Source organism: Oncorhynchus clarkii, chromosome 7 (assembly GCF_045791955.1).
Source record: "Oncorhynchus clarkii lewisi isolate Uvic-CL-2024 chromosome 7, UVic_Ocla_1.0, whole genome shotgun sequence".
In the NCBI taxonomy this organism is placed as follows: domain Eukaryota; kingdom Metazoa; phylum Chordata; class Actinopteri; order Salmoniformes; family Salmonidae; genus Oncorhynchus; species Oncorhynchus clarkii.
This window is the reverse complement of record NC_092153.1, coordinates 62,180,974-62,204,774: the sequence shown is the minus strand read 5'-3', so window position 1 is coordinate 62,204,774 and position 23,801 is coordinate 62,180,974. Positions and strand designations below refer to the sequence as shown.

Sequence of the window (23,801 nt, the reverse complement as noted above, 5' to 3'; positions counted from 1 at the left end):
CCTACATTATAGGCCTCTACAGGAGATGGCTCTTAGGACCAATCCTACAGTATAGGCCTCTACTGGGGAAGGCTCTTAGGACCTCTCCTACAGTATAGGCCAGTACTGGGGATGGCTCTTAGGACCTCTCCTACAGTATAGGCCTCTACTGGAGATGGATCTTAGGACCTCTCCTACATTATAAGCCTCTACAGGAGATGGCTCTTAGGACCAATCCTACAGTATAGGCCTCTACTGGGGAAGGCTCTTAGGACCTCTCCTACAGTATAGGCCAGTACTGGGGATGGCTCTCAGGACCTCTCCTACAAATAGGCCTCTACTGGAGATGGCTCTTAGGACCTCTCCTACAGTATAGGCCTCTACAGGAGATGGCTCTTAGGACCTCTCCTACAGTATAGGCTTCTACTGGAGATGGCTCTTAGGATCTCCTCTACATTATAGGCCTCTACAGGAGATGGCTCTTAGGACCAATCCTACAGTATAGGCCTCTACTGGGGAAGGCTCTTAGGACCTCTCCTACAGTATAGGCCAGTACTGGGGATGGCTCTTAGGACCTCTCCTACAGTATAGGCCTCTACTGGAGATGGCTCTTAGGACCTCTCCTACATTATAGGCCTCTACAGGAGATGGCTCTTAGGACCAATCCTACAGTATAGGCCTCTACTGGGGAAGGCTCTTAGGACCTCTCCTACAGTATAGGCCAGTACTGGGGATGGCTCTTAGGACCTCTCCTACAGTATAGGCCTCTACTGGAGATGGCTCTTAGGACCTCTCCTACAGTATAGGCCTCTACTAGGTATGACTCTTAGGACCTCTCCTACAGTATACCTTCTACTGGGAAGGACCTTCTAATGCCTAGTCATTATAGGCAGCAGCTGCATTACAGCATCAATAGTCCATTGTGCAGTGCATCATTTATCAAAACATCTATAGCTCTGTGGCTTCCTTCCTCATACAGTCAGATGCATTTCCTGGGAAAGGGAGGGTTATTTATTACTCCCCCTCCCTCCCTTTCTTTCTCCACCTCCTCTCCCCCCCTTCCCTCCCACCTCCACTATCACTAATGTGTCCTTTAAGCCCGTGGTCTTTTGAATATGAGTCGTGTCTGCTCTCTCATTTCCCTGCTGATTTGTGTATCTTTCCTTTTCTCGAATCAGCGATTGGATGGAGCGATAGGAGAGGTCCTGGAACATGCAAACTCAGGCAAATCTCCCAGGGTCCAAGGGCCAGGAGGAGGAAGAGGAGAAGAAGGATGCTTTGATGCTCCAGTGACCATCCTAAATCCTCTGGTACTCTCCTGGGGATGTACTGCTGTGTCCAACCTTGAGTCAACAGAAGAACCATCCAGACACACACAGAGACACTTACTCCTACAATCAAGCAAGTAACTTTCTAGCTGGACACCCTTGTCTTCTACCTCTGCAACAGCAACTCCAGGTACTGTTTGACTTGATCATATCTGCCCTCTGTGATTTCTGAGTTTCATGGTGTGTATTGAGAGAAGATAATAAGGATGTTTTATGGCTGGATCAATATATAGGCGTGCACAGCTTTGACCATCAGAACAGTAAGATACAGTATGTTGTGGACTTTGTGACATTGACTGAATCTAATGTATAGTAATGGAGTTCAATGGCAACGCAGTGCTTTTGAATGCTTCTCCCTCTTCTTCCGACAACACCTATTTTTTGATGCAAATACATTCGTTCTGCAGTAAAACTCCATAAATCCTGAAATTGATATTGAAGTCATCTCAAGTCATCTCAATAACCTCCTGTGTCAGATGATGCAATTTGGTTCAGTGGTTACAGAAATACTCCTTCTTCCAGGGTCCAAAAATCAGGTCCAAGGAACTTTCCCTCATAGATTGAGATTGCCTGTATCTGAGAAACATGGAGTACACATTCAGAGCAGTATCCCACAATCCTGGGATTATAATCTGGCGAATCGAGGTAAGGCAGCTGTCAGTCAGTGTATTCTTTGAAAATTATCAGGGTGTGGATTTCACAAAGTCAGTTGTGAAAAAGACAGATGTCTGCATTTCTTTGTCCTCACAGAAAATGGAGCTGGTGCAGGTCCCTGAAAAATCACATGGAAACTTCTACGAGGGCGACTGCTACATCCTACTCTCTGTGAGTCTCGGGGCCATGATACTCATCAGGGATGTCATGTCAGCACATTAATTTGTTGAATGAGGGAGTTATGATTTGCAGTGCCTAGTGAAAGTCTACACACCCCTCTTCACATTTGTCTGTCTTAAAATGTAATCTAAATGGGATTCAATAGTTTTTTCCCCTCTACAGATATACACAACTTCTCCACATTTTTTTTGTGGTACTTTTTACCCCTTTTTTGTGATATCCAATTTGGTAGTTCCAGTCTTGTCTCATCACTTCAACTCCCAACTCGGGAGAGGCGAAGGTCGAGAGCCACGCATCCTCAGAAACACGACCCTGCCAAGCCGCCCTGCTTTTTGACACACTGCTCGCTTAAGCCGGAAGCCAGCCGCAACAACGTGTCGGAGAAAACACTGTACAACTGGCAACCGTGCAAGTGCCCGGACCACCACAGGAGTCGCTAGAGCGCGATGGGACAAATACATCCCGGCCGGCCAAACCCTAACCTGGACAACGCTGGGCCAATTGTGCCCTGCCTCATGGGTCTCCCGGTCACGGCTGGCTGCAACACAGCCCGGGATTGAACCTAGATCTGTAGTGACGCCTTTAGCACTGCAATGCATTGCCTTAGATCGCTGCGCCACTCGGGGGAGGCCTACTCCACATTTTCAAAGTGAAAGAAAGCTATAGAATAATTTCCAAATTAACACAAAAAACCCTAAGATTTCTTGAATGCGCATGTCTTCACACGCTAGAGTTAATACTTGGTGAAAGCACCTTTGGCAGCCATTACAGCTGTGAATAGTTTTCAATACGATTCTACCAACTTTGTACAACTCTTAGCGCAACATATATCCATCATTTTTGTCAAAACTGGTCAAGCTCAGTAAATTTGCTTGGGAATCATTGATGGAAAGCAATATTTAATCCTTGTCTCAGATTTTTTAAATAGATTTAAATCGGGACTGAGACTGGACCATTTAAGAACACTCAACTCCTCTTGGTATGCCATTCTGATGTCTTTACATAAACATTTGTGTAATTTTCCTGCGGAAATATAAAACCCTATCCCAAGGTTAGGTTTTCAGAAGACTACGGTAGGTTTTCCTCTCAACTTTTTACCTGGGATTTGCTCCGTTCATATTTATTCTGACCCTGGCAAACTCCCCAGTCCCTGCCAGTGACAAGCATACCCATAACATGATGCTGTCACCACAATTCTTGAAAATACAAAGGGATCCACAACATTGCATTCACTCCATACTAGCCTGTGTGATAAAGTAAAACATTCACTCCAAATCATCCATTCTGTTTGCAATAAGGATGTTAAGCAATACTGCAAGACAACACAGTGAATACATTAAATAAAAAACTACAGGTTTGGGTCAAATCTAATACATTACAGAGGGAAACCCTCTCTATTTTCAAGTATTGTAGTGGCAGCATCATGTTATATGTATGCTTGTCATCGGCAGGAACTGAGGAGTTTGTCAGGATCAAAATAAATATGAAAAGAGCAAAGCCCAGATAAAAAGTTAGAGGAAAACCAGCCTCAGCCTTCTGAATATTCTGGGATAGAGTTTTATTTTACAGCAAGACAATTACGCCAATGTTAATGCCAAAGACACACCAGAATGGCTTTCAAAGTGGTGTTGAGTGTTCCTGAATGGTCCAGTCTCAGTCCTGACTTAAATCTGCTTGAAAAATCTGAAACAAGGTTTGAATATTGCAGTCCATCAATGATTCACAACCAAATGTAATGTGATTGAGCAATTTTGACAAAAACAATGGATATATTGCCCTATATGTTGGTAGAATCATTTTCTAAATGATTCACAGCTGTAATGGCTGCCAAAGGTGCATCCACCAAGATTTTGTATTATTTTGTATTATTTAACCACATATTGACTAGGCAAGTCAGTTAAGAACGCATTCTTATTTACAATGACGGCCTACCCAGTCCAAACGCAGACAATGCTGGGCCAATTGTGCGCCGCCCTATGGGATTTCTTAACTCTGGGTTGTGAAAACATACGCAATCCAGATATATTTGTTTATTTTTTACATTTTCTATAACTTCCTTTAAACTTTGAAAATGTTGTGTTGATCTGTAGGGAACCCCCACCCCCCCACACACACATTTAATCAATATTTAGATTGAATTTTAAGGCAGCAAAATGTGAAGACTGTACATAGGGTGTGTAGACTTTCACTAGGCACTGCATGTTAATTAATGCCCTGGAGGGAATCAGTGTGTTTGCTTTGGAGTCTGTTTTGCATGATTATCATAGTGGTGACAGTATTTGCTTGCTAACGGCTATATACCATTGGTCCTGGTTTGAAGGCCTGTGAGTCACAAAATGCTCTTTGTGATGTTTCCTCTTTCTATATCTCTGTCGGTTTGTTTGTTTGTCTGTCCGCCTCTACCTCCTCTTCTTTCAATCTCCCTCCATGCTTTTTATCTCTTTCTATCTCCACCCTCTCCCTATCTGTCGCTCTGTTAATCTATCTACAGTGCCTTCAGAAATTATTCACACCCATGACTTTTTCCACATGTTGTTGTGTTACAAGGTGGGATTAAAATGGATTTAATGGTCATTTTTTTGTCAATGATCTACATAAAAATTCTAATATTGGTCAATTTTTTTTTAATGAAAAATAAAATACTAATATACATTATCTTGATTACATAACTATTCAAACCCCTGAGTCAATACAATAATCTGTGAGTCTTTCTGGGTTAGTCTAGGATTTTGCCTGTGCTTAGTTCTATTCTGTTTATTTTTATCCTAAAAAAACTTCCTATTCCTTGCAGATGACAAGCATACCCATAACATGATGCAGCCAGCACCATGCTTGAAAATGTGAAGAGTGGTACTCAGTCATATGTTGGATTTGCCCCAAACATAACACTTTGTATTCAGGATATAAAGTTAATTTCTTTGCCAAATTTTTTGGGGCCTTTTGTGCCTTATTGCAAACAGGATGCATGTTTTGGAATATTTCTTTATTCTGTACAGGCCTACTTCACTCTGTCATTTAGGTTAGTGTTGTGGAATAACTACAATGTTGTTGATCCATCCTCAGTTTTCTCCTATCACAGCCATTAAACTCTGTAACTGTCACAATTGGCTAGTGGTGAAATCCCTGAGTGGTTTCCTTCCTCTCCGGAAACTAAGTTAGGAAGGACGCCTGTATATTTTTAGTGACTAGATGTATTGATACACCATCCAAAGTGTCATTAATAACTTCACCATGCTCAAAGGGACATTCAATGTTTGTTTTTTGTATTTTTACCCATCTACCAATAGGTGCCCTTCTTTGCGAGACATTGGAAAACCTCCCTGGTCTTTGTGGTTGAATCTGTGTTTGAAATTCACTGCTCGACTGAGGGACCTTACAGATAATTGTATGTGTGGGGTACAAATCATGTTAAACACCATTATTGCACATAGAGTAAGTCCATGCAACTTATTATGTGACTTGCAATAACAAAGGGGTTGAAGACATTTTAGTAAAAACATAATTCAACTTTAACATTGTGGGGTATTGTGTGTAGGCCAGTGACACAAAATCTCAATTTAATCCATTTTAGTTTCAGGTTGCAACACAACAAAATGTGGAAAAAGTCAAGTGGTGTAAATACTTTCTAAAGGCACTGGATCTATTTATCTCGCTCTCTCAATTCAATGGGGCTTTATTTACATGGGAAACATGTTTACATTGACAAAGCAAGGGAAGTAAACAATAAACTAAAGGGAGAAGACACAAAACATCAACAAACAATTATTAGAAATTAACAGTAAACATTGCACTCACAAAGGTTTCAAAATGTTAAAGACATTTTAAGTGTAACATTATCAACTACAGTGCCTTGCGAAAGTATTCGGCCCCCTTGAACTTTGCGACCTTTTGCCACATTTCAGGCTTCAAACATAAAGATATAAAACTGTATTTTTTTGTGAAGAATCAACAACAAGTGGGACACAATCATGAAGTGGAACGACATTTATTGGATATTTCAAACTTTTTTAACAAATCAAAAACGGAAAAATTGGCCGTGCAAAATTATTCAGCCCCCTTAAGTTAATACTTTGTAGCGCCACCTTTTGCTGCGATTACAGCTGTAAGTCGCTTGGGGTATGTCTCTATCAGTTTTGCACATCGAGAGACTGACATTTTTTCCCATTCCTCCTTGCAAAACAGCTCGAGCTCAGTGAGGTTGGATGGAGAGCATTTGTGAACAGCAGTTTTCAGTTCTTTCCACAGATTCTCGATTGGATTCAGGTCTGGACTTTGACTTGGCCATTCTAACACCTGGATATGTTTATTTTTGAACCATTCCATTGTAGATTTTGCTTTATGTTTTGGATCATTGTCTTGTTGGAAGACAAATCTCTGTCCCAGTCTCAGGTCTTTTGCAGACTCCATCAGGTTTTCTTCCAGAATGGTCCTGTATTTGGCTCCATCCATCTTCCCATCAATTTTAACCATCTCCCCTGTCCCTGCTGAAGAAAAGCAGGCCCAAACCATGATGCTGCCACCACCATGTTTGACAGTGGGATGGTGTGTTCAGGGTGATGAGCTGTGTTGCTTTTACGCCAAACATAACGTTTTGCATTGTTGCCAAAAAGTTCCATTTTGGTTTCATCTGACCAGAGCACCTTCTTCCACATGTTTGGTGTGTCTCCCAGGTGGCTTGTGGCAAACTTTAAACGACACTTTTTATGGATATCTTTAAGAAATGGCTTTCTTCTTGCCACTCTTCCATAAAGGCCAGATTTGTGCAATATATGACTGATTGTTGTCCTATGGACAGAGTCTCCCACCTCAGCTGTAGATCTCTGCAGTTCATCCAGAGTGATCATGGGCCTCTTGGCTGTATCTCTGATCAGTCTTCTCCTTGTATGAGCTGAAAGTTTAGAGGGACGGCCAGGTCTTGGTAAATTTGCAGTGGTCTGATACTCCTTCCATTTCAATATTATCGCTTGCACAGTGCTCCTTGGGATGTTTAAAGCTTGGGAAATCTTTTTGTATCCAAATCCGGCTTTAAACTTCTTCACAACAGTATCTCGGACCTGCCTGGTGTGTTCCTTGTTCTTCATGATGATCTCTGCGCTTTTAACGGACCTCTGAGATTATCACAGTGCAGGTGCATTTATACGGAGACTTGATTACACACAGGTGGATTGTATTTATCATCATTAGTCATTTAGGTCAACATTGGATCATTCAGAGATCCTCACTGAACTTCTGGAGAGAGTTTGCTGCACTGAAAGTAAAGGGGCTGAATAATTTTGCACGCCCAATTTTTCAGTTTTTGATTTGTTAAAAAAGTTTGAAATATCCAATAAATATCCAATGTTGTTCCACTTCATGATTGTGTCCCACTTGTTGTTGATTCTTCACAAAAAAATACAGTTTTATATCTTTATGTTTGAAGCCTGAAATGTGGCAAAAGGTCGCAAAGGTCAAGGGGGCCGAATACTTTCGCAAGGCACTGTATGTACAGTGTTTTAGCAATGTGCAAATAGTTGTAGTAGGAATAGTAGGGAAGATAAATAAACAGATAAGTGTTGGTGGTATTTACAGTGTTGTTTCTGCTCCACTTGTTGCCCTTTTCTCATGGCAACGGGCCACACATCTTGCTGCTGCAATTGCACGTTGTGGTATTTTGCCAAACAAATATGGGAGTTTATTAATGTTTTATTTGTTTTCAAATTCTTTGTGGGTCTGTGTGATCTGTGAGAAATATATATCTCTAATGGGGTCATGCATTTGGCAGGAAGTTCAGCTCAGTTTCCACCACATTTTGCAGCCAGTGTGCACATAGCCTGTTTTCTCTCGAGAGCAATGGCGGACTCTCGCAATAGCAAGGCTATGCTCACTGAGCCTGTACTTAGTCAAGGATGTTCTTTAATTTTGGGTCATTCACAGAGGTCAGGTGTTCTGCCACTGTCTACTCTCTGTTTAGGGCCAGAGAGCATTCCAATTTGCTGTTTTTTGGTTAATTCATTTCCAGTTTGTCAAATAGTTCTCTTTTTGCTTTCTCATAATTTGGTTGGGTCTGATTGTGTTGCTGTCCTGGAGCTCTGTGGGGTCTGTTTGTGTTTGTGAACAGAGCCCCAGAACCAGCTGGCTGAGGGGACTCTTCTCTAGGTTCATCTCTCTGTATGTGAGGGCTTTGTGGTGGAATGCTTGGGCATCGGTTTGTTTTAGGTGGTTGTACAATATAACACCTCTATTCTGGATTTGGATAACTACCGGATATAGTCCTAATTCTGCTCTGCATGCATTATTCAGAGTTTTGCGTTGTACACTAAATATATTTTTGCAGAATTCTGCATGCAGCGTCTAAATTGGGTGTTTTTTCAAATTTTGTGAATTCTTGGTTGGTGAGTGGACTCCTAGACCTCACAACCAGAGGGTTCTATAACTGATTCAAGTATTTTTATCCAGACTCTAATTGGGATGTCGAATTTTATGTTCCTTTTGATGGCGTAGAAAGCCCTTCTTGCCTTGTCTCTTAGATCGTACACAGCCTTGTGGAAGTTACCTGTGGTGTTGATGTTTAAGTAATGCTTGACTTGGGATGAAAGAAGTGCAGGAGCTGTCTTTTTCCAAGTTGGTTCATTAGACTATGCTCACCGAAATTCACAAATTACATTATGCTACAGAGACCTGATTATTCACTGTTAATGGTTTATACAAATTTTCCATTACTTTTCCAAGATTTTTAACCACGTTTTCATGACTATTATTATAGCGTACATGAAAAGTAAGCATTATTGACACTGGAAGGCTGCTGTGTCTGATCCCATGTAGACTTACCATCTCCTGCCATTGTGCCCTTGATCAAGGCACTTAACCTTCAACTAAGTAAAACTCCAGTTGTCACATGTTGTCAACCCCCAATCTGGAGAGCTCCTGGGTGAGGAGGCTTGGCTATTGATCCAGCCCTGAAACACCCAAGTCTACCCTGTTGAGCAGCTCCTGTTTTGACTTCTATGTGGTTAGACCAGGGCTTGAACAAAAGCCTGCACACTCAGTAGCTATCCTGGAGGATGGTTACCACCCTTGATTTAAAATATTGCAACATTACAACAAAATGCTTTTGTCTTTATAAAATGATTCCCTCATTCAATGAATCAGGGATCAAATGGATAAAGTAAGCTACTTCAAAGCCAGGTATCTAACTAGACATATTTATATATAAGGCTATAATATTCATGTTTTGGGGCAGATCTATGCACAGCATGTTATTTGTCAATTAGACTATTCTTCGAATATTTTTTAACATTGTCGCAATTAGGGCTACTGTCTAGTAGAGGGGAATCCCAACATTGCAGATTTATTTAGGCTCTACAGTGGTGGTGGAAATGTGACAACGACATTAATGCTTAGTTAGCTATAGCAAGATAACTTGTAGAAATTATGTTTTGAATTGGCTATCTAGTTAGTCTTGTCTGTAATTATTTTATACCTTCTGCTGAAATGTCGCGCTCTTCCTCAGGCAACGGCCCACTCGCACTGGCACACAAACAGCACACACAGACAGGCATTGAAGGGTCATTCCCATTTAAAAATGTGCCTTTATGAATTACATAACAACAATTATTCAACTAATTTACATGACTATTCATGACTTTACAATCCCTAATTTGACAACTTGGAACAGCATTCAGGCTGGCACATTTTCAATCTGCGCACTTTCAAACAGTTTGCTGTTACGCACAGATTCACAGACTAGCAGCAAATAAACTTGAACAAAACGGAATAAGGAAATGAATGCCCACTCTCCATTGCTATTCAATGCAGATCTCGCCTTCATTCCACTTCGATCAATAATTTTTTGCCTGTGTGTGAATCTGGGCCCAGCGATAGACTACTTTGTTTTATAGAGGAGGTGGTATGCAGTTCCCCTAAACTTTGAAGTGCCGGTATGGCGCTCTGTACGGCTCTGGCCAAAGTCAAGCAATGTGTCACGCCCTGACCTTAGAGAGCTTTTTATATGTCTCTATTTTGGTTTGGTCAGGGTGTGATTTGGGTGGGCATTCTATGTTCTTTTTTCTATGTTTTGTATTTCTTTGTATTGGCCGGGTATGGTTCTCAATAAGGGACAGCTGACTATCATTGTCTCTGATTGGGAAACATACTTAGGTAGCTTTTTCCCACCTATGTTTTGTGGGTAGTTTTTTTTTCTTCTTCTGTTTAGTGTTCTTCACCTGACAGGGCTGTTTCGTGTATTCACTTTGTTATTTCTGTTTATGTGTTCAGTTCAATAAAAGTAATGAACACTCACTACGCTGCGCTTTGGTCCGATTCCTCCTCTTCCGACGACGACACCCGTTACACAATGTGTTTAGGCCAGGAGCTCAACTTTCACACGCCGCCTAATAAATGAAAAATCGTTTTTTTTTTTTATGTTTGCAAATTTATTTACAAAAACAACATATGTAAATAACGTAAGTATTCAGACCCTTTGTTATGAGACTCGAAATTGAGCTCAGCTGCATCTTGTTTCCATTGATCATCGTTGAGATGTTTCTACAACTTGATTGTAGTCCGCCTGTGGTAAATTCAATTCCTTCGACCTCAAGACTTGGTTTTTGCTCTGACATGCACTGTCAACTGTGGAACCTTATATAGACAGGTGTGTGCCTTTCCAAATCATTTCCAATCAATTGAATTTACCACAGGTGGACTCCAATCAAGTTGTAGAAACATCTCATAGATGATCAATGGAAACAGGATGCACCTAAGCTGAACTTCGAGTCTCATAGCAAAGGGTCTGAATACTTATGTTAAGATATTTCAGTTTTTTAACATTTCTAACATAAAAAAAAAAAAACGTTTCACTTTGTCATTATGGGGTATTGTACGTAGATTTGTAAGGTAACAAAATGTGAAAGTCAAGGAGTCTGAATACTTTCCGAATGCACTGTGTACGTGGTCTGTCGTATGTTTTTTTTGGTAAGAAGCCAATTTGACATTTGCTCAGGACATTGTTTTCACTGAGGAAATGTTGGTGTTTGCTGCTGTTGATACTGCAGAGGATTTTTCTGTGATTGCTGTTGACACAGATTCCACAGTAATTATTGGGGTGAAATTTGTCTCCACTTTTGTGGCTTGTGGTGATCAGACTTTGGTTCCAAATATTGGGGAATACGCCAGACCTAAGAATAATGTTGGAGAGTTTAAGAATAGCCCATTTGAATTTGTGGTCTGTATATTTTATCATTTTGTTTAGTATACCATTAACAACACAGGCCTTTTCAGGTTGGAGGGTTTGTATTTGTCCTGTAGCTCATCCAATGTAATTGGAGAATCCAGTGGGTTCTGGTAGTCTTTAATAGCTGATTTACGCTCTTATTCTTTGCCTTATTCTAGAATTGATTAAATTGGACTTTTCTCTCATCAATCTACATACAATACCCCATAATGACAAAGTGAAAACTGTTTTTTTTTTAAATGTTAGAACTTGTTATATTGCTGAAGAGGTTGGAGAAGTGGTTTATCCATACATCTCAATTTTGAATAGATAGCTCTTCATTAAACCATTTCTCATTGCTGTTAGTTTTCTTAGGTTTTCTGCCTGAATTAAAATGTGATATGTTAGCTGATAGGTCAAATATATTGTCAGGCTTCCTACTTCTAAGTTTACACCTTCACTATTGCAGGGAAACATTTTGTCCAGGAAGTTCTCTAGGGGTGATTGGCTTTGTTTTTGGCCAATTGTTTTTTGGTAGGTATCTACACTACCCTCCTTCCATCGATAGCATTTCTCAATAGCATGCAGTTTTTTCGGCTTCGATGCCTCATGGTTGAGTATTGCTCTCTAGATTGTGATTTTGCTGTGATCTGATAGGGGTGTCAGTGGGCTAACTGTGAACACTCTGAGAAACTCTGGGTTAAGGTCAGTGATAAAGTGGTCTGCAGTATTACTGCCAAGAGATGAGCTATAGGTGTACCTACAGATGTAGTTCCCTCGAAGCCTATCATTGACTATGTACAGACCCAGCGTGAAACAGAGCTGCAGAAGTTGTGACCTGTTTATGTTGGTTGTTTTGTTGTTGTTGTGTCTAGGGGGGCATATTGATCTCTCTCTCTTTATCTCCCCCTGTCTATCTCAGACCCAGAAAGTGGGTAGCTCTCTCTCCTATGACATCCACTACTGGATCGGCTCCCAGTCCAGTCAGGATGAACAGGGTGCGGCCGCAGTCTACACCATCCAGCTGGATGAGTTCCTGGGATCAGGGCCCATCCAGCACCGCGAGGCCCAGAACCATGAGTCGGATGCCTTCCGGGGATACTTCAAACAAGGGGTCATGTAAGTATATACAGTGGCTTGTGAAAGTATTCACCGCCCTTTGAATTTTTCCTATTTTGAAACAAATGACAAATAAGACAAAAAAACTGAAAACTTGATGGTGCACACCTATTGGGGTATGTCTCTATAAGCTTGGCACATCTAGCCACTGGGATATTTGCCCATTTGTAACAATCTTCTTCATCTGAGGAACAGGAAAGATCGGACCAAAACGCAGCGTGGTAAGTGTCCATGTTAATTTAATAACTGAACACGAAATACAAAATAACCAAGTGAAACAACGAAAATCGAAACAGTCCTGAAAGGTGACACAACACAAAACAGGAAACAACTACCCACAAAACCCATGTGGGCAAGAGCTAGCTAAGTATGGTTCTCAATCAGAGACAACGATAGACAGCTGCCTCTGATTGGGAACCATACCAGGCCAAACACAGAAAACATAGAAAAACAACATAGAATGCCCACCCCAACTCACTCCCCGACCAAACCAAAATGGAGACATCAAAAAGGAACTAAGGTCAGGGCGTGACACCATTCTTCAAGGCAAACTGCTCCAGCTCCTTTAAGTTGGATGGGTTCCGTTGGTTTATAGCAATCTTTTAGTCATACCACAGATTCTCAGTTGGATTGAGGTCTGGGCTTTGACTAGGCCATTCCAAGTCATTTAAATGTTTCCCCTTAAACCACTCAAGTGTTGCTTTAGCAGTATGCTTAGGGTTATTGTCCTGCCGGAAGGTGAACCTCCGTCCCAGTCTCAAATCTCTGGAAGACTGAAACAGGTTTCCCTCAATAATTTCCCTGTATTTAGCTCCATCCATTATTCCTTCAATTCTGACCAGTTTCCCAGTCCCTGCCGATGAAAAACATCCCCACATCATGATGCTGGGGATGGTGTTCTCGGGGTGATGAGAGGTGTTGGGTTTGCGCCAGACATAGCATTTTCGTTGATGGCCAAAAAGCTCAATTTTAGTCTCATCTGACCAGAGTACCTTCTTCCATATGTTTGGGGAGTCTCCCAAATGCCTTTTGGCGAACACCAAACGTTTGCTTATTTTTTTCTTTAAGCAATGGCCTTTTTACTGGCCACTCTTCCATAAAGCCCAGCTCTGTGGAGTGTATGGCTTAAAGTGGTCCTATGGACAGATACTCCAATCTCCACTGTGAAGCTTTGCAGCTCTTTCAGGGTTATCTTTGGTCTCTTTGTTGCCTCTCTGATTAATGCCCTCCTTGCCTGGTCCATGAGCTTTGGTGGGCGGCCCTCTGTTTGCAGGTTTGTTGTGGTGCCATATTCTTTCCATTTTTAATAATGGATTTAATGGTGCTCGTGGGATGTTCAAAGTTTCTGATATTTTTTTATAACCCAACCCTGATCTGTACTCCACAACATTGTCCCTGACTTGTTTGGAGAGCTCCTTGGTCTTCATGTGGCCGCTTGCTTGGTGGTGCCCCTTGCTTAGTGGTGTTGCAAACTCTGGGGCCTTTCAGAACAGGTGTATATATACTCAGATCATGTGACACTTAGATTGCACACAGGTGGACTTTATTTAACTAATTATGTGACTTCTGAAGGTAATTTGTTGCACCAGATCTTATTTAGGGGCTTCACAGCAAAGTGGGTGAATACATATGCACGCACCACTTTTCTGTTTTTTATTTTTTATAATTTTTTGAAACAAGTAATTTTTTAAATTTCACTTCACCAATTTGGACTATTTTGTGTATGTCCATTACATGAAATCCAAATAAATATCAATTTAAATTACAGGTTGTAATGCAACAAAATAGGAAAAACACCAAGAGGGATGAATACTTTTGCAAGGCACTGTACATAAAATATATATAAATATATACACAGAGACAGGGAGAAATCAAACAATCTCATCGTTATACTCTGTTCAGTATTCCCATTCTGATCTTATTCTGAGGCACTGTGGGTAATTCTTCTGTGGGTGTAGGTTGGGCAAAGCAGCATAGTTATCAATGGTGATTAGTGTACCCACCCATACAGATTTGATTATTGAGCAAAAGCTATTTTTTCAACGTCACTAAAAACACAATGTATATTGTGCACGCCATACAGACATTACACTGTAATAAAACCAAGAGAAATGTATTGTATAGCCTACTTACCTCTCTGTCTCCTACAGCTATAAGAAGGGTGGGGTGGCATCAGGAATGAAACACATAGAGACCAACAGTTATGACATCCAGAGACTGCTGCATGTGAAAGGGAAGAAAAGGGTCAGCGCCATGGAGGTGAGAAACAGATACAGGGGGATTTCATCATGTGTAACACAACAGGAAGTGCTGCTGAAAATGCTTGAAAATGAACTTGTAATGTCTCTGGCACAATTCTGCCTATACTGTAGGTAGAGATGAGCTGGAAAAGCTTCAATCTTGGGGATGTCTTTCTGTTGGACTCTGGTAAAACCATCATTCAGTGGAATGGACCAGAGAGCAACAGACAGGAGAGGCTCAAGGTACGGTAACGATCTGTGCAATTGCTATTCTCAAGGAGTGCATCAACAGTGAAGTCAATGTAATCTTATTACACCTACCTCCTATCAGTGACACGATGAAGCTAATTCCACGTTGGTAGCTCAATAAACCAAGAGTGGTTGAAGTGAAATCCACTTCACTCCCCTAAAGACTGGCTGAAGAGACCCCTAGTAGAAACACATTAGAAGCAACACTTTAGAATCACAGTAAAGCAATCACGCACCTCTGGGTTATTCCACCAATTCTGTGCCTTTTGAAAATATTTGATTTCATCTAATTTTAACATTCTGTCATAAAGAGCACATGTTCATGTAATGCGGTGCGTGCGGGTGGCGGGGAAGTCAGGCGCAGGAGAATGAACTTGGTAAAAACAGAGCTGTTTAATAAACATTCCAAAAACCCCTGAAAACCAAAGTATACAAAAATAACATAATAGGATGCAAAACCCGTCTCACACCAGAACAAATAACACACCTACATACAACATACCATCTCTGACAAGGACATGAGGGGAAACAGAGGGTTAAATACACACCTACATACAACAAACCATCTCTGACAAGGACATGAGGGGAAACAGAGGGTTAAATACACAACATGTAATAAATGGGATTGGAACCAGGTGTGTAAGAAGACAAGACAAAACCAATGGAAAATGAAAAATGGATCAATGATGGCTAAAGGTCGGTGACTCGACCGCCGAACACCACCACGAACAAGGAGAGGGACCGACTTCGGCGGATGTCGTGACAGTTCAACTTTATTCAAAACAAATCTTTCCATCTTGAAAGGTTAAATAAATAAAAAATACTATAAGAAGTGCCAAATAAAGTAACAGGGTTGACCATAACAGGGTTGATGATTTCATCTTAAATCCGACATAAATCCCATTGTGACAGGGGGAATGGAAGCTTGTTGTGTGCAACAGAGAGCGGCAGTTGAATGCAAGCTTCACAAAAAAACGTTTATCTCGCCTGTCTATCTTATGGGTAACAGGGTTGACAGGTGTTATGCTCGACCAGTTGTCCCATCACAAAACACCAGAAAATTGCCAAAAAGAGTAGAACCAGCTCACTTGCTTTTACACTATGATTTAACTATTAGATGTTCAATGTTTCTTTTGGAAAAAATGATCCAAAACTCAATAAAAATGCAGTTATTGTAACAGAGTTGACCTTAAAAGAGGGAGAAATGTAAATTGAACCACTAATCACATTAAATAAATCATCTTTAGAAATTAATTTGGCAAATCAAGTTAATAACTAGGGCTTAACAATGATGATGAAACTTGGGAAAATGTTTGGTGGGTTGAAATCTTCCTAAAAGTGACACAGGGTTGATAGAGGGACATGTACAAATGCAGAAGTTTTGCACTTTATAAGCCATAATTCATATAAAAAAATCTGATTTATCGAATTCTCCAGGTGGTATATATTAAAGGGCACTTCATTTAATTTAACAGACTTTTAAAATGTAATATTGGTGAACAATTTCTACTGAAAATATCAAAGGGACTCTTTTCATGGAACGACATCTTTAACTTTACATTCTGTGACTCTTAGGGCATGCTGCTGGCTAAAGACATTCGGGACAGGGAGCGAGGGGGTCGGACGGAGATAGGGGTGATAGAGGGGGAAGCAGAAGCAAATTCCTCTAAACTGATGGACATCCTGACTAGCATCCTGGGGCAACGGACCTCCAAGCTGCCCAGTGGAACGCCTGATGAATTAGCTGACCAACAACAGAAAGCACAGCTTACTCTGTACCAGTGAGTGGCTAAGGGCCCATGTCCAGATGTCCTGTATTTTTGCCTGTTTGGATTGTGTCAGGCATTTATTCAAAAAAAAGTTAACTCCAAAAAGTTTAAAACTCATTCTGAATCATAGTTAGCCTAGTCCAAGCCATGCTTGGCATGACAATAAGATACAAGGAGTTGACATGATAGCATGCTTAGTCATTAGTAAGTATGTCCTGTCCCCAACAGTGTGTCTGATGCTGAGGGCCAGATGAAAGTCATAGAAGTTGCCACTAGGCCACTGGTTCAGGACATGTTGAATCATGACGTAAGTCTGCAGAGCAGAAAATTGTACAAGTTGGACATCATTTGATATAAGCATTATGAAGAGTTGTGGGCTCCCAGTTATAGACATTTGCTCATGTGACTTAATCTTTCTCCAGGACTGTTATTTCCTAGACCAGGGAGGGGTGAAGATCTTTGTGTGGAAGGGGAAGCGAGCCAACAAGGCAGAGAGACAGGCTGCCATGTCCAGAGCTTTGGTGGGTATAAGAGATCACACATACTGTACATACTGTATGGTGTCTTCTTTTTGTTTCCTCTTTTGTAACAAAAAATCAGCTATAGTGGCAGCTTGAGTTTTGTGTGCCAAGTAACCAGTTGCAGTATCTGATAGGAATGCACTGAATCTGTCTCCTTCCTCTGTGAACAGGAGTTCATTAAGCTGAAGAACTACCCCACCACCACCAATGTGGAGACAGTGAATGACGGGGCAGAGTCTGCCCTCTTTAAGCAGCTGTTCCAGAGCTGGAGTGTGAAGGATCAGACTGTAGGCCTGGGCAAAACACACAGTGTGGGGAGAGTGGGTATGTGTTTCTATGTTAGGTACCAGATCCAAATCAATAGCTAGAAATGGGATACAAGTTATTGTCTTTAAGTGACTACCTTTCCCCCTTTTGGATGTATGTTTGACACGAGTGCTTGGAAAATACTATCTTTAGTATCTAATTGCTCACTTTGTGTTTGTCTATATTTTGTGGAGTCATTAAAACTCGTTTTTCAACCACTCCACAAATTTCTTGTTAACAAACTATAGTTTTGGCAAGTCGGTTAGGACATCTTCTTTGTGCATGACACAAGTAATTTTTCCAACAATTGTTTACAGACAGACTATTTCACTTATAACTCACTCTATCACAATTCCAGTGGGTCAGAAGTTTACATACACTAAGTTGACTGTGCCTTTAAACAGCATGAAAAATTCTTGAAAATGATGTCATGGCTTCAGAAGCTTCTGATGGGCTAATTGACATCATTTAAGTCAATTGGAGGTGTACCTGTAGATGTGTTTCAAGGCCTACCTTCAAACTCAGGGCCTCTTTGCTTGACATCATGGACAAATCAAAAGAAATCAGCCAAAACCTCAGAAAAAAATTGTAGACCTCCACAAGTCTGGTTCATCCTTGGGAGCATTGCCAAACGCCTGAAGGTACCACGTTCATCTGTACAAACAATAGTACACAAGTATAAACACCATGGGGCCACGCAGCCGTCATACCTCTCAGGAAGGAGACGCATTCTGTCTCCTAGAAATGAACGTACTTTGGTGCGAAAAGTGCAAATCAATCTCAGAACAACGGCAAAGGACCTTGTGAAGATGCTGGAGGAAACAGGTACAAAAGTATCTATATCCACAGTAAAATGAGTCCTATATCGACATAACCTGAAAGGGCGCTCAGCAAGGAAGAAGCCACTGCTCCAAAACCGCCATATAAAAGCCAGACTACGGTTTGTAACTGCACATGGGGACAAAGATCGTACTTTTTGGAGAAATGTCCTCTGGACTGATGAAACAAAAATAGAACTGTTCGGCCATATTGACCATCACTATGTTTGGAGGATAAAGGGGGAGGCTTGCAAGAGGAAGAACACCATCCCAACCGTGAAGCGCGGGGGTGGCAGCATCCTGTTGTGGGGGTGTTTTGCTGCAGGAGGGACTGGTGCACTTCACAAAATAGATGGCATCATGAGGAAAGGAAAATTGTGGATATATTAAAGCAACATCTCAAGACAACAGTCAGGAAGTTAAAGCTTGGTCACAAACTGGTCTTCCAAATGGACAATGACCCCAAGCATACTTCCAAAGTTGTGGAAAAATGGCTTAAAGACAACAAAGTCAAGGTATTGGAGTGGTCATCACAAAGCCCTGACCTCAATCCTATAGAAAATTTGTGGGTAGAACTGAAAAAGCGTGTTCGTGCAAGGAGGCCTACAAACCTGACTCAGTTACACCAGCTCTGTCAGGAGGAATGGGCCATAATTCACCCAACTTATTTTGGGGAGCTTGTGGAAGGCTACCCGAAACATTTGGCCCAAGTCAAACAATTTAAAGGCAATGCTACCAAATACTAATTGAGTGTATGTAAACTTCTGACCCACTGGGAATGTGATGAAAGAAATAAAAGCTTAAATAAATAATTCTCTCTACTATAATTCGGACATTTTACGTTCTTAAAATAAAGTGGGGATCCTAACTGACCTAAGACAGGGTATTTTTACTATGATGAAATGTCAGGAATTGTGAAAAACTGAGTTTAAATGTATTTGGCTAAGGTGTATTTAAACACTTTTTTTGTTTGTGTGTTATTATAAGTGTTATATCATAGTTTTATACAAGTTTTATATATGTGTTATTTCATAGTTTTGATGTATTCACTATTATTCTACAATGTAGAAAATAATAAAAATAAAGAATGAGTAGGTGTGTCCAAACTTTTGACTAATACTGTATACATATATATGTTAGCCAACGTCACTCAGGAGAAGTTTGATGCCACACGGATGCATGTGATGCCAGATGTAGCAGCACAGGAGCGCATGGTGGATGATGGCACTGGCCAAGTGCAGGTAAACTCACAAAAACATTAACTCTGATTTATGTCATTTGTTCCAAGATATCTCTCGGTCATTTGACTCACTGTTTGTTCCTTGTGGACATTTCATACACTCTCTGTGACACATGCAGGTGTGGCGTATCGAGGACCTGGAGCTGGTCCCAGTGGAATCCCAGTGGCATGGCTTCTTCTATGGAGGAGACTGCTACTTGGTCCTCTACACTTATGAGGTCCACAACAAACTCAACTACCTCCTTTACATGTGGCAGGTAAAGGAGCTCACTGCCATTGTAGAACGCATGAAGGTTCATCCATTTATTTGGAATAACATGGCAATAAAATTGCATGACTTTAGACCTAAATACATCACATTATAGTTCTTTTTTTTTTTCAGGGGCGTCATGCCTCTCAGGATGAGATAGCGGCATCTGCCTTCCAGGCCGTGGCCCTGGATCAAAAGTATGGTGACCAGCCTGTACAAGTAAGGATCACCATGGGCAAGGAACCCAGACACTTCATGGCCATGTTCAAGGGTAAAATGGTTATATTTGAGGTGAGACAGTTTTATTTTTTGATTTAATGGTACAATGATACAATTTAAGAATTGTGAAACTGGTTTTCATTTTCTGATATCCATGGATTGTCTTTTGTTTATCCGTGATTATAGGTTGATTTAGGATTTCAAACCATGAAGTAATTTATTACAACATATTTAAATCAAACCTGACCTGCTCTCCTCATCTTCTGTTCCTCAGGGTGGTACCTCCAGAAAAGGGACATCTGACCCAGAGCCCCCCATCAGATTGTTCCAGGTCCGTGGTTCTGACGCCTCCAACACCAAAGCCATCGAGGTGCCGGCCCTGGCAGCCTCGCTCAACTCAAACGATGTCTTTCTGCTGAGGAGCCAGTCCGGGATTCACCTGTGGTGTGGCAAGGTACTGTAAGGAGGATAAATAGATATATCCAGGTGTGGAATCTGCTGGTTTTCTGTTCTACCAGATAATTAATTGCACACACCTGGTGTGACAGGTCTAAATCAGTCCCTGACTGAAGGGGAACAATTTATAAAATGAAGTGGAACATGCTTCGTGGTCCAGAGTTGAGTTTGTGGGGTATAGGGAATAGGGTGCCATTTGGGACACAGAGATGGTACAACATTCTGTCTAATAGTCTCTCTCTGATTGGCCAGGGATCAAGTGGGGATGAGAGAGCCATGGCTAAGGAGGTCAGTTCTGTAATTGGACAGCACTCAACTGCTGAGGAGATCGTGGCGGAGGGTCAGGAGCCTGTTGAATTCTGGGATTTACTTGGAGGGAAGGCCCCTTATGCCAACGACAAGAGGTAATAAACGGTCATAAAGTATGGCAGTATGTTACCTTGCCATTATCTGTATTTCAACCAAATATTCTCTCATATAATGTCAATTGGAGCAGCTGTATTACGTTAGTGAAGTGATTGCAATCCTAAACCATGTACAATTGATTGATGTGAGTCACTGTGCTAGATATGTTGGATTTCAAGTAAACAGTTTGGTGTATTTACATTTGTGTGTGTGTGTTTCTTGTCTCTGAAAGACTACAGCAGGCTGCTCTGGATCATCAGCAGCGTCTCTTTGAATGCTCCAATAAGACTGGCCGTTTCATCGTTACTGAGGTGACCCAGTTCACACAGGATGACCTCAGCGAGGATGATGTCATGCTGCTAGACACGTGGGACCAGGTACAGTGTGTATTGTTAAAACACAACTTGCAATGTTAACCAAATTGGTATAAAGTAAATCACACAATTATAAAACATTATACTAACAAAAAGGTAATAGGTCTGCAATCAAAGCATTGTCACATGAAGCTTACTTTATTTTGTTATTTTATATTACATTTGTGAACTGTCATCAGATATCTGATCATGTTGCATCCAGGTTTTCCTCTGGGTAGGGAATGAGGCCAATGAGTTGGAGAGGAAGGAGGCTGTGGTCACCAGTCAGGAGTACCTGCGAACTCACCCAGGGTCCCGGGACCCTGACACCCCCGTCCTCCTCATCAAGCAGGGGTACGAACCCCCCACCTTCACCGGCTGGTTCACCGCCTGGGACCCCTCCAAATGGAGCGTGAGTGCAAGTGATCTCCTTCTCTTCCAGTTGAACTCTCGGCCTGTGTGTGTGTCTGTGTGTGTCCGTCAAAAATTGTACACAACTGTTTAAGTATATAGATTCCATCAATAATACTGTACACACATTTGTTGTGTTAGGGAGGGAAAACTTACGAAGAGCTGAAGAAAGAGTTGGGGGAGGTGACATTCCTCGTAAGGATCACAAATGTAAGCACAATTTTATTTATCTATGCATTCACCAAAACTTGGCGTAAAGAGGGGGATTGAGAAAATTATGAGCTGAATCCATCAATCAATTGACCTAACCTTGCTGTGAACTCAACCCAACAGACGAAGGGATACCTCAATTGTATTGGCCCTGTACACACTCAGGCCATTACAACAGATTTACAACCCACTTTGGTTGTGATACAACTGATCGTTTAGTTTGTCTGAACAAAAATTCTTACACATCCATTATGCCTCGGCAGCCGTTGTGTAAAAAAAACTGGCAGACAAACTCCTGAATCTAATCTTTGCCTCTCAGGAGCAGAATGGTGTTGAGACCAAGAAGAACTTCCAGTCTTACCCACCTAAGGACCTGATCAACAAACTAGCCAATGAGCTGCCTAAGGGTGTCGAACCCACCCAAAAGGAGGTAGGTGTACTGAGCTGCTATAATGAAGTGACTAGTGTTCAAAGTACTGCCACACTGATACACTCAGATGCTGTATTCATTGGTAGTTTTTAAAGTGTGAAAAGTATATTCTCTCCTCAATATGAGTTACGCTGTAGTACAACTTGTTTTAAGTGTCTTGACAAATGTATTCTTTACACTTGAATGTTGCCTTGAAACATGTAAATGGTCTCCTTCTCTCTCTCCCTCCTCTGTCTTCCAGAAACATCTCTCAGACTCAGACTTCAGTGCCATATTTGGAATGTCTAAAAACCTGTTTGCCAGCCTGCCTCTATGGAAGCAGCTGAGCATTAAAAAAGGCAAAGGCTTATTTTAAGGGGACTGAATCTCTCATAATTTTGCATCAATTTCCAGATGTTTAAATTTGCAAAGCATACTAATTGTACCTTGTTCCAACATTACTTTTAATTTGTGTCTTATTATTTTGTTCTAATTTCATAAATGCAATGGACGTCAGAAGACATTAACTGAGATAATTAATGTTTTGTGCACTTAAAAAAACATTTTGATTGTACATGTCTACCTCTCAATCAAACATCCATGTTAAATACAATCAATCGAATAAAAACATCAATGTGTGTATTCTCAATGATTATATTAATGCCTCTTCGGACCACGCACAACTACCATATATCCTGTAGTTTAGTTGATTGTAATATGGTAGGACTCAATATACAAATAAAAAAGGGGATATGTCTATCATTGTTATGTGTGTTTCATGCGTGTAGTTCACAAGAGGCTTTCATGGTCTTGATTTCTTGGTGTAATTATCTTTCTCCTAATCCATCTTCAATAAATTGATGTTAATAATGTCAAAATCAAACATGCATAATTGTGAATGAATTGTTTTGAGTCCTGAATATATATTTTATGGCAAATTATTTTTATTAGCAGTCATTTTTGGAGGTGTGTTCAATGCAATGCATGCAACTTTTGTACCATGTCGTTGCACTATATTCGGGGCGTGTCTATTCCTATGATGTCACCACGTACCCTATAGTTACGTACACATTGAAACAACAACAGAATCTAAGGCAGAGATACAGAAATACACTATAGAAAAAGAAGGAACAGCATTGTCAGAAATCAACTCAATGTAATCGAAGACTCCATAGACTCCATAGACTCCATAGAATTGGAAAACACTAAACAAACAACAACACGAAGAGTTATCTATCTAAAACTGAGATGTATGGGTAAACCACTTCTCCAATCTTTGTGGCCCAATAACAAAGAAGAAACAGCAAAAACATATACATGATCAATTACAAATCTTAGAATCAACTCTTAAAGACTACCAGAACCCACAAAATGCAAACCCTCCAACCCAAAACGGCCTGTGGTGTTGATGGTATCCTCAATGAATTTATAAAATATACAAACCACAAATTCCATTTGGCTATACTTAAACTCTTTAACATCATCATTAGCTCTGGCA

At 40.9% G+C, this 23,801-nt stretch overlaps 1 protein-coding gene across 1 annotated transcript; it reads left to right on the top strand.

Annotated features, from left to right (window-relative positions):
* Positions 1-1,829: 1,829 nt before the first annotated feature.
* On the top strand, positions 1,830-22,949 carry LOC139414383 (advillin-like). Its single transcript, XM_071162295.1, has 19 exons — positions 1,830-1,952; positions 2,058-2,132; positions 12,251-12,447; positions 14,598-14,706; positions 14,820-14,930; positions 16,512-16,717; positions 16,934-17,012; positions 17,128-17,226; positions 17,397-17,550; positions 19,491-19,591; positions 19,710-19,847; positions 19,973-20,131; positions 20,334-20,513; positions 20,768-20,919; positions 21,153-21,297; positions 21,497-21,685; positions 21,826-21,894; positions 22,214-22,324; positions 22,566-22,949. Exons 1-19 carry the CDS (start codon positions 1,893-1,895, stop codon positions 22,677-22,679), a joined length of 2,448 nt encoding a protein of 815 aa, XP_071018396.1. The 5' UTR covers positions 1,830-1,892; the 3' UTR covers positions 22,680-22,949.
* The last annotated feature ends 852 nt before the right edge of the window (positions 22,950-23,801 follow it).